Below are 12423 nucleotides of genomic sequence, written 5' to 3' on the forward strand. Positions count from 1 at the left end.
TTAGGCAATGTCAACGACTTTGACGTCAGAGTTACGGAAAATTCCACGTTTTGACTGCTTACAGCGCCATTTTTTACCCTGGTGGCGAGAATTGGAACTTTTTTTTTTTTTTTTGCATAATTCGCGAGCGCATTGCTTCATTATCATATCTACGAAGTTTCAGACTGCTACTCTCATTACAGCCCGTGCTGTACCACTCTGAACACCGTCACTTTAATTATAACCACCTGGTACATTCTTAGAGATTTAACACTAGTACAGAAACAGCAATTTGCATATTTATGAGAGAAGAATAAAACTAATGAAATTTGGCATTGCAAATGAAAATGTTCTCCTACACCACTACACTGCATAAGTAAAATGACTCGTGGTTACCAATGATAACTTGCCTCTTTTCGTATCCACACCATAATGCATATCAATATCATTACGATGTCACTCAAATAATAACATTTAAATTCCTCAATTCTGTGGACTTTGGATCTATGATAAAATTCACAGATAACTTTCCAATGCTGTTACATGAATATCATTATAAGACCAGATCTAATCAATACATTCATTCAATAAAAAATAACATTTTACTAAAATTATGTTATAGGCTTACAGGGAGTTACAAGCAAAAGTGGGTTCAAGTTGAATACAAAACCAACAAAATTAACTTGAATTTTCATCAACCACTCAATATCAGAATCCTATTAAAGCTACAATAAATAAACAAAAACTGATATGGAAAATAATATTAAATTGTCCTTTATACAATTATTACAAAAATATTCCACGTATGTACATTAAAAGTATCCAAGGAAATCATGTAAAATTATCGTGTTTTTATGTAGCGATTGGATTTTAGGTTTTAACCTCTCTCTCTCTCTCTCTCTGCAGGTAAGTAAGAAATAACAAGTACCTCAGCACTTCGTGTAAAAAAAAAAAAAAACAGTGTTACAGTGCCTAAAAAAAATGTTGCTTGTTAGAACCTATTGTAGGTTTGTACACCTAAATCAAACCTTTTCTTAGGTGTTTATGTATTTTTTTTAGGTTTTACAGGATTTTTACATCACACAGAGGCATTTGCTCTGTTTGGTGACCAAAAAATTCAATGACTAACGTGTTTGAAACACTTTGTCAAATTCCCTCCCTCCATGTCGTATTTTCAAAGCTCTAAACAAAGCAACATGTCTGGCACCACTGTTACTTGCACAGTAGAAAGTGCAAACTTCTGATCAGTACTCACTTTCGCCTCAGTTTAGTGCTTTGTGGCATCCACATCCACACCTTGTGAAATAACATTTTGGCATTCAAATTTGCACCACTGACTATGTTTCTGTTGAAAGATCATTTTCAGCATATAAGATGATCCTCACAGAAAAAAAGCAGAGTTTGACTGTGGATAACATGATTGTGCAGCAAATTATACATACCTAATCATTCCTCATATCAACAAGTAACTTTTGCCAACTACAAAAATTTGTGTACAATTTTGAAAATGATGCATAGAAATGAAATTTAGTTGCAACATATACCTATTAAAATTTCTTGCGATTCTCCAGAAATGTTGTTTTTAACGATTGTGCCTTCTCAGTATTTTTCACAAATTCTGAACCATTTTAAGGTTTTTGGAACCTGTTTGAGGATATTTTGAACCCATTTTAGGATTTTTAGAGACTATTTTAGGAACCTACTAATACTTCCCTAAATAAATTAGTGGCAATAAGTACCTGCGTAGCAAGATTTCCGTTTGACACATGGTTCTGATGATATGGAGGAGGTCCCCTGTAATCTGCAACCTCAGGAGGATGTGAAGGCCTTCCAACAGAGGGAGTACGTGCAACCGCTTCGTGATTCCACTCAGGCACATAACCATCTGGGTGGTTTGGTTTTCCCTGATGATAAAATGTGTATATCTTATATATGGCACCATGTTAATACAATTGAGAGCATTGTCCCAAACATGCAATTAAAAACAAAACAAGTTCCTCATACATGATACTTCAAAAAATTCCTATAATTGTGGACATCTAATAGATCCTATGTGGTTGAAGAAAACATCACAGTACACACACCACAGTTGCAAATTTACAATATGAGATTTAACATTTCAAAATAATTGCAAATAATATGCTAGGTCCACATAACACCATAGTTTACTCAGAACCACACTGTACAGTTTCCGCATATCTGCTGCCAAGAAGCATTGCACGACCCCTTTTCTCACAGAGCACCCTTCCCCACCCTGACAAATAAACAATACACATTCCTTCACAGGGGAAAGGGGGATATGATACATCAAATTTCATGAGAAATGCAGTGGTGAAGGATTTTTCAATGTATCTATAACCTTACTGGTCATATAAACATTGGCCTTGTCACTGTGAAGGACTTTTCATTGCAACTGTAGCATCACACTGTAATTGTTCAAGACAACCATTCATAATATTAAACTTTTCGGGGTGTAGCTGATTAAAATCATGCGCAATGGCATGTGAACTTCTCACCCTAAACGTCAAGATGATCTTGTGTTACCATGGGCATAACTTGGGACTTAACTTTGGTGGGGCAGGTACGAACTTGAGGCCTTAACTTTTGGGCTAAGCTGTTCATCATATAAAAATAGTGTCCAGGATTATATGCTAAATAACTGTTACATTTGCGAAATCACAAATATTATTATTTGTTACTTACCTCCTCAGGTCTAAGGATGTTAACAAAAGCATTCTTAACTTGTAAATTTTAAAAGCCTGAAAATGTTTTTTGGCCCCTGCCAAGTTAGGCCTATGTATGTTACTGACACATCAGAGGCATTATAATGCTTTTTTTGACACCTTGAAAAGGAGAAAATTGGTACAAGCATTTATTAATAACTTTTTACTGCTTAAAGATGCATCTAAAACCTTCACCACTGCATTTCTCGTGAAATTCTAGCATGGCCATGTGTGCCGACACACCCAAGTATCTTTAAGTTGATCAATCAATAACTGTAGTATGATTTAATATATCATATCAGCCCCTTTTTATTTTGGAGTTGAATTGAATGTGGCGGACCTTGGCTTGACACATACAACTATGGTTTTCCCTGGGCCTAACCTGTTTCTATCATGACTAAGAGACCGGATTTTAAAGGGAAGTCCTTTGTTATTTTTCAACATGGAAATTGAATAAATAACAATTATATTCCACAAAGAAGATTACGTGGTTTTGACTCCCCTATTTTAGCCTACATTCCTCTTTTCCCCCTTTTTAAAAATACATCTTCCTTGGTCCCTTTATTGACAAGGTATCGAATATTTTGAACGACCATAGGCGTGCGCATGGGGGAGCAGTTGCCCCATAATCATGGACGTCCGCAGACTTTTTAAACGGAGGGAAAGGCAACGAATTTTTGAATGGGGTATATTACCCAGATAATAGTGTTGGCCCCTGAAAAAAACACTTGAATTTGAAATTATTGCATTAATGTAAATTACTATGTCTGAAATCAAATTGTATGTGTGAAATATTTACTTTTAGCTTGACATTCGATTACTAAGGGGGAGGTGTGGCCATCCTTGCTCCTCCTTCCAGACGTTCATGTCCCTACATTATTATACTTTCACCTAGAAATGTAGTGTAGAGGAGTCTAACCGGTTATTAAACGATATTACAGCTACTCTTAAAGAAAAAGTATTTCAAGCCGATAAAAGTTCAAAGCAACTACGGGGAAAGAGGGTGCAGTGGCACAACCACTGGGGGCAATGAGTATTGCCCTTCCCCAACCTTGGACGGAAATCAATTCTAGAGGGGGTAAACATTGAGATAAAAGAAAGCAAGACTTGTAGAATCTTAGAGTAACAAGACAAAAGGATACTCAAGATGGAATTAGTTTTCACGTCTTTCTTGCATTATTTCTTTCAGACGGCCAAGAGGACCTGCAGGGTGCAGCCTTCGATATCACTTATTCAAATATAAATACATTTCGTAAAATTTTTGTGCTCACTTTGCTCACAGTGTCTCCTTTTCATACAGTTTTATCAAGTTCAGAGCCATAGCTAGGGGACGGCGGGACTTTTTACTCAGCTTGTATTTTGTAATTTATTGTGTAATTGTGTTCTGTAAAGTAATGTGTAATATATTTTGATTCATGTTCAATATGGAAACAAAATTGTAAAAATATTGTGACCCTTATTTACGGACCTATGATTGTAAAACAAAAGAATAAGGTTAAGTACCATGCTCCTGGACTACTTACAAAATATTACCTCATAAGCACATTAAATTCTATCTTCCATCCTGCAACAGGCTGCATACATCACCCTTGACCTTCTTACTGAAGGTTCATGTAACCACATTATGCAACCCAAAAATTATTGTAATAAAAGTTGCGTTAACTTACAGAGTTGTCCCTTGGATCCTTTGCCTCATGCCTGTAAGACTCGTTTCGTCCAGGGTACTGCGGAGCAGCCGTCATCTCTGCTGAAGGGTGACTGGTCGGATGGGGTCCTTGGTTTGTGAGAACTTCCCCCTCAGGCACTGACGGTGGAACGTTGGCTCTGTTGTAGTCTCGTCGTAAACGTGGAGGGCTGGACGACCGGAGTGAGTTCGATCTGGCAACACTCGAGGTCTTTGGAATTCCATTCTCTCGAGAACGGGGATCGCCTCGAACAATTGTCTGAAAATGTTCTTTCATGTAATACTTGCCATGTATTGATTAATGATAAACAAAAAAATTATAATAAAATCATAATTACAGCATAAATAATACATAATTATAGTACAATTTATTAATATGTGTATTAATCTTAGTATGTACCAAACAGAAACCAAAAATTACAAGAAGAAAGAGGTAAATATCAATAGCCACTTACTGCAGTAGATTACTAGTTGAAAATTTTTCAAAATACGACCCCCTTTTCTAGAGTAGTTAATATGCAATTTCTATTTAACTGCCGGTAATAATCAGTATACCGAACTGAAGTTAAGTTAAGTTTGTCTGCAACAAATTTTATTTCTCTTTCTTCATAAACCTACTTTTAGTGTACTTCCCCAAAAATTTGATTTTTCCAGGAACACAGCACATGTTAATTCAAGAAAAAGTAAATATTGCGATATATCGTCACAAGACGATGCGATACAATATTAATTCTGTATCACGATATTGGTGATATATCGTGTCCACGATACATATCACCAAATATCATGATGATATACTGCCAACACAATATACATCACCAAAGTATCATGATGATATATCACCAAAATAATATGATGATATATATCATCTAGGTGATATCGCATGGGCGATACATTGCTCAACACTAGTAGACACCAGTGGTGGTTTGTGAGGTTTGCAAGAGGTAGAGCACAATCAAAATATGGGCTACATATGATAAAATATGCTTCCTGCAAACAGACAAAATCGTAGCTAAAAGTTCATTTTCAATTATCTTTCATGTACCTTTCAAGACACTTGAAACTACTTTCTAAATGGTCTTTCAAAACATAATTGAGGGTCGCGGTGCAATTAATGAGTCCTCTGTTTTGTCATGACCACACAAAGCCCATTCAAATTCCTCACAAAATTTAATCGCATCGATAATACATAACAAAATAGGCTATATATATTTTTTGTACACAATTTCATTATGTCTTAAAACTCTACAACGATCATCAAGTTGCACTTTGATATCTGTTTTCCCCAAGACGGCGAGACTCATATCAATATCAAAGTTGTCGTCGCCTTGTAAACAAGGGGTCCCAGGTTCGACACCCGGTGGATGCACATAGTGGTTCGGATCCCACTTTAAACTGTAGGTCCAGTCCCGATTAGCCTTACTGTGCATAAAGTGGACTTAAAACAACAATTCAATTATTACCCAACCTTTAATCCATATGTCTTCTCCTTTGAATAAAATGCACGTAGAACAAAAGAGGGAATTAGCTGGAGGACACTGTCACATCCATACCCACTTTTCGTACATACATGTATTTTTATTAAATTTTCTGTTGTGTTCTGTTTTTACCCTTGAACACTTGATTTAGGCAAAGCTCTGGCCTTGACGTGTCTAATTCTTTGTCCAACAATCGGTCTTGGTGATTTAAAATTTTACTTTATAAGTATCTCACCTGATTCAATTTGCTTTATTTTCACGCTCACGGTAACACTCACTAAATCACAACAATTTACGCAAACTTTTCAAAGCACATCGAACCTCAACAACAGACGTCCCACGGTTCTACCTCCTCCTTCCAAAGTTCCCTCCCATCCCTTCTGCGGTAAGATACGGTAAATGAACCCATGCACCATATAGCGGGAAACCGAAAAACAAAGCGTCTCAGCAATATTATGACCATTCACAATGAAAACACCCATATCCACTTAAAATTTGGCACTTATTTGGGGGCAGGTGAATCCGGCCAATTTCTAACATGCCTTCAAGAGACTCTATAGAGAAAGCCAGGGAGCCGGAGCCCTGTTAGCGGTTGGGGGCAGTAGGTCAATTACCCCAGGGGCGGAGCCCGGAATCGGTGGGAAATTTGGAAATCGAGGGTGTAGAAATAAGAACTTAATTTAGATTATTTTGCTATTTCCACGTGCGAGTGCCAAATTTGAACCGCAGATTCGTGATTAGGGGGCCAAAATTAGTGAGTATGCCGAAATTCAAACAAAATGGAGAAATTCCCGGTATTGTAATATCGCTCCACACACATTTAACTCGTTTATTTTGAAATAAAATTCATTTCTACTTACTTCATATGCATAGCGGAACATTTTTCAACTAGGGATTACTTTTTTTCAATGAAAAAAGCATTATTTTTAACATTATAAGGATTTATTGGTCGTTGCTAATTGGCAGCCAAATTTTGACTCACGTTGTCTATCGTCAGCTGATATGCAGTGTTTCCAAACTTATGAACCAATAAATGAAACACAAACTATTCACAAAAGGTTTTTAAGCAAAAATTGATCCACAAACCATTCACGGAAGGTTAGGCAAACATAGAAAATTGAATTGAAAAAAAAACAAAAAAAATGCTCACATGTCATCTTGTAAAACTACTGCGTGGTTGCTACACTGACAGGGGGGTTACATAATCGAATGCGCGGAACATTTGATTCACATAGTCGACAATAATGGTGGCACGAGCTACATGAATGTCGAAAAATACCTTATTTACAGGCCGAATAACTTGCACAATTCGAAAAAACACTTTTCCCAGCTTCAGAAAGTCCACAAGAACTAAATTCCATAAGTACTTTCTTGTCTTTTCTCCTGTAAATTTCAAGAAATGTGTTTCCGCTATATCTAATCGTTACCAAAAATATTACAAGAAAATTGGGTATTAGTTTACTATCCTTCGGACACATTTATTTATTTTTACAGAAGAAACTACTTACCGTAATAAGTTCCTGTAGCATTGTCGAACATCGGGAAGATGTTTTGTGTGATGTGGGAATGTTTCATAGCTGAAATTCATGTTGTTCGTTGAAAATTAATTCTCCGAAGGAGAATAGCGTTTGGCGCGTACACCTTCGTACACCATCATGCGTCGTGATTGTGTTTTGTTAGCCCCACGAACCATTGGCACGTGGTTAGGTTAGGCAAACATAGTTAAAATTTGGTGTCGTGTTAGTATCAGGATCTAGAAATTGGAAATAATTGCGAACCATTGACGCTAGCCCCACGAACCATTGACGCTAGCCCCACGAAGCATTGGCGCTAGCCCCATGAACCAGTGGTGCTAGCCCCACGAACCATTGGCACGTGGTTAGGTTAGTTCGGTTAGGTTAGGCAAACATAGTTAAAATTTGGTGTCGTGGTAGTATCAGGAATATATATATATATATATTTGGTTGTGAAACATAAAAAATCGCGAAAATTGACAGTTTCCATTCCGAAAACTAAAGCCTTATTTTTGCTTATTTTGCAATTTCTAGATGTTCTACACCTTCAGGAATGTTCCGCGAAGCAGATACGTAAGTACGAATGTCAAAAATTGACGAAACGAAAAAATTAGGTGTCTGAAGGATAGTAAATTTTTACCGAAAATTGCAAACACCCACATACCTTTAAATCAAGTATTTCAGTTGGAGTAATCTCAGACGGATCAACTAAAGGCAAAGGTCTGTTGGTGCTTTTCAAAATCTGATTGTTGCCAACAATACTAGCCCACTGCAATGGAAGTCCTACGTAACGACCTTCCCGCTTATCATACCCAGTATGAACTCGGTGTTCAAAATTTGTTGGAGGTGAAATCAATGGCTTCTTTTTCTTCTTGTTGAACATGGTGGAACCCTGAAATATTCACAATAGAAGCAAAAATTAAGTCTGCTGATCACACAACGGTATGGTTAAATATAATAGGCCCCCACTTTAAAGTCCGAACATACTGTAACATCTCATCTTCTACTGATATACAAAATGAATATATGTGGTCGAGTACTTCAAAAGTGCACATTAATCCAATTCACCTTGTAATTAGAATGGAATGTTTTAAATTGGAGGGAAAGAGTATATATATATATATATTAAAAAAAGAAGTTTGTAACTTTCCTGATAGTCTGTTCATGTTCAAGTATGGAACTAGCTATATAAAAATCAGCTTTATATTTAATCCATACAGTACTACACTATAGTATCCAGACCTAGCACATTTTTTTTCTAACATGTTTAACGTCGATGGTAAAATGAAACACCTAGCTATGATAATATAGCCTAAATTTGAATACTTCTATTGTTATTTTCTCTAAACCTAATCTACTCATGGTTAATACAGTAAAATGTTAATTACTCTTCACTCACTAACCTAATTAAAATTCGTTCTTATCATTCTCACGAAAGTAAACATCATTTTACACAGAAAAGTTGAAAATGACACAATACACCATCTGAATATATATTTTCACGTGTGTTTCGGACATACCTTTATTTCTACCTGTAATATATCGACTTATTTGCATATGAAATTACCGAACAATAGGGGGGCAGTTACCTTTCCAATTCTTAGACAAGAATATAATACACTAAAAATAGGTTAGATGAAATTTTAGAAGGGTTTATCAATGGTGCAAAACACTACTAAACTTTAAAAGCATAGTAATTGTTATTATATTAAGAAAGTGATTTTACACATCCTACTTACATTGACAACACACCATTTAATTTCTACTAAATACAACACACGCCATGTTGCTTACAAGCTTTGCTGCTATTTTTAAGTGTTGCCAGATACTGTGTACTCGCAATGGAGTGTTCACCATTGCCAGATTATCGTTGAAAATGCCTCCAGGACCATCAAGGGTCGGAACGAGAAAGTCCAGACTTGCAGAAGGGAAAATATTCGCCATTTTCAGACTTTTTCTCGAATCCAACGCACCATTTCCCCCTGAAATCATGGTTTTTGCACTTCTGGAATAAGCCGATATCTGGATCGGGACGAGATTCCCCCCGCCCCCTAACTAACTAACTTACTCTCTAGCCTTCTTAAACCCGAAGGTTCATGGCTGCAGCAACACAGGCCTTCCATCTTTTCCTATCTTGAGCAAGTTCTATATACTCTTTTCCATCCCTACCGATTTCCCTTAGGTCCATCTCAACGTTGTCCCTCCATTCCATCTTCGTCTTGGCCTTCCTTCAGGTCTCTTACCATCAGGTTTCCCAACAACAATCCTGTAAACTCCTCTTTCCTCTCCCATTCGTGCCACATGGACTGCCCACCTAAGTCTTCTTGATTTAATTATTCTAATAATATCTGGACATGAATACAAATTATGTAGTTCTAAATTATGTAACCTTCTCCACTCACCTGTCTCCTCATCCCTTTTAGGTCCAAAGATTATCCTATGGATCTTATTTTCAAATACTCTCAATTTATGTTCCTCTTTCAATGTAAGGGACCAAGTTTCACATCCATATAATACTACAGGCAAAATTACTGTTTTGTATATTTTAACTTTTAGTTTCTTATATATTAAACGGGAAGACAAAAGTTTATGAAAAGAGAAGTAACATGCATTTCTTGAATTAAGCCTACTTTTTATTTCCTCTTTAATATAATTTTCAATTGTTAATATCACTCCTAAGTATTTGAATTTGGAAACTGGTTCAAACGAGTTGTTATCAATAATTAGATTTTGATTATTACCTAACACTTGGTTTCGGCCTGTAAGCATATATTCAGTTTTCTCTTTGTTAACTTTGTGACTGTCATATTTTTATAACATTCACAATTAAGTTGTGTTAATGATAAAAATCTTTGATAAGAAGAAAGACATTTCATTATCACTGTTACTGTTCTAATTATGTATTATGGGATATAGTGTAATATATATCAATTCGTAAGTAGATTTCTGTATTTTCTTTCATAAAACAAATAATATATTTTTACTAGTTGCTTATACAAAACTAACAGCAACAATTATGGCGACCTTCAGCCAGGATTCGTGAATATATAGTGTGGAAGTTATCTTCTGATTACTTTAAATAATGGATCGGAAGCAACATTCTTACAACTTAAGAACGGGAGTTTTCTTAAGGTCCGATGTCGTCGACAGTTTCAGGGAAAATGAAACTATTGAAGAAAATGCTGACCCAATGAAGAATATTATTTGTTGCAGTAACATTGAAGCAGATTCTCGTCTTGTGAAGTGCAATAGCTGCAATAAATGGGAACATTTGGAGTGCAGAGGTTTGACTGTAATGCACTGGGTAATATTTAGCTCTTCTAATGAAAGCTATTTTTGTAAATCTTGTAAACCAAATTTCGATCCTTTTTTGTTAAAATCTTATACAAGTACAGTGAATCCAAACTTGGACAAGATTATTGCTGCATTTCAAGTAACGGTTACCCAAAGTTTGCAGCAAAATAATGAAAATCTTCAAGAAAAGTTGCAACAGAACATTCGCTGTGAATTGCAACAAAATAATGAAATGTTGCAAAAGGATATGCAGAAAAATAATGAAAATCTTCAAGAAAAGTTGCAACAGAACATTCGCTGTGAATTGCAACAAAATAATGAAATGTTGCAAAAGGATATGCAACAAAATAATGAAATGTTACAAAGGGAATTGCAACAAAATAATGAAAATCTGGAAGAGAAGTTTCAAGCCATTCGAAATGAATTACAGCAGCATAATGTTAGGTTTAACGGCCGGCTTGATCATATTGAACATTCGTTACAAGATGTTGCCCAAACTTGTCAAAATGTTAGCAGTGAGTTGAGGTGTAAATTGGATGAAGGTATTAGTACAATGCATGTCGAAGTTTCAATTATTCAAGAACAAATGAAGAGTCATGACGGAAAGTTGGCAAGGTTGGAAGTCTGCAATGAGGAAATTATGGAGAAATTTACTCAACATGAGGTTAGGTTTGAAACATTAAAGACGGAATTAGATAGAATGAAGGTAGTTCAGACTGCTACATGTGGCTCTGAAACCTTGGTAAATGACCTTAGAGATAGGGTTATTACTTTGGAGCAAGGCAATGCCATCAGCAACAGTGTTGCTAACGAAACTTTGAATGGAAGACGAGAACTGAGCGAAGAGGATGGAAATAGTAAACAAACTGAGCATGTGGCTTGTCAAACAAATAATGCAAATTCAAATCGAAGATCACGAAATGTTAAATTTCGGGCTAGTGACAAACGTGGTGTTGGTTCTTCCGGTTATGATTCTTCTGACATTGATGTACCTGCAATTATTAAACGTAAATCAGGTCAGAACGCTACTTCTTTAGGAACTGATTTTACCTATAGGCTTTCCAATACATCCTATTTGTGGGATCCTCCATTACGTGACGAATCACCTGCTCATTTCACTACACATCCTTTGGCCAATAGGGACTTCGCACTTTCGGAGAATGCATATAGAGTGCATTACAATGAACCTTGTTCTGCTAACCATTATGGTTATGGAAGTCCTCTGAATGCCAGTTTTCATAATGAAACTCAGTGTTGTACAACGAAAGCTTATTCAAATAATCCAATTTCACAAATGTGTTTTCAGCATACACCTTCATGTGAGAAGCCAATATATACTGTGGCTGGTAATACAAATGCTACAACTTCAATGAGTCCGATGTTTTGTAACCAAAATTACATTCCCAGAAATAACATTTTGAATGATCCAATTAACATTGCTTCTAGGGATTCTAAGTCTCCAAATTTTGAATCAAACCAGTTTTGTAAACCTGAGCGTGCAGAATGTAATACAAATATTTCTGCAGGAAACCCATTTGGAGAATGCCCGGGTAAAGTTATTCGTGTAAATGAGCTAAGCCAGTTACCACGTTTTGGAGGTGACGTCTCGAAACAATCAGCTAGGGAGTTTGTAGACCAGCTGACAACAATGTTAAATTTGATTGGTGTATCTTCTCAATATCGCCTGCAAGTTATTCACAAATGTTTCTACAATACTGCAGCGTATTGGTTCAATAGTGAAAGACGGAATT

General features: G+C 36.2%; 1 protein-coding gene across 1 annotated transcript in view; it reads right to left on the reverse strand.

Annotated features, from left to right (window-relative positions):
* The window catches only part of mbt (serine/threonine-protein kinase PAK mbt), a 30146-nt gene extending 20957 nt beyond the window's left edge, over positions 1-9189 (reverse strand). The window contains exons 1-4 of the mRNA XM_083113760.1: positions 9118-9189; positions 8043-8270; positions 4370-4645; positions 1719-1883 (exon numbers count right to left, since the gene is read on the reverse strand). Of these exons, the coding sequence (XP_082969886.1) occupies positions 1719-1883; positions 4370-4645; positions 8043-8261 (660 nt within the window). The 5' untranslated portion in view covers positions 8262-8270; positions 9118-9189. The remainder of the gene's footprint in view (positions 1-1718; positions 1884-4369; positions 4646-8042; positions 8271-9117) is intronic.
* Between the last annotated feature and the right edge of the window lie 3234 nt (positions 9190-12423).

The sequence above is a fragment of the Lepisma saccharinum genome, chromosome 28 (assembly GCF_977018435.1).
Source record: "Lepisma saccharinum chromosome 28, izLepSacc3.1, whole genome shotgun sequence".
Lineage (NCBI taxonomy): Eukaryota > Metazoa > Arthropoda > Insecta > Zygentoma > Lepismatidae > Lepisma > Lepisma saccharinum.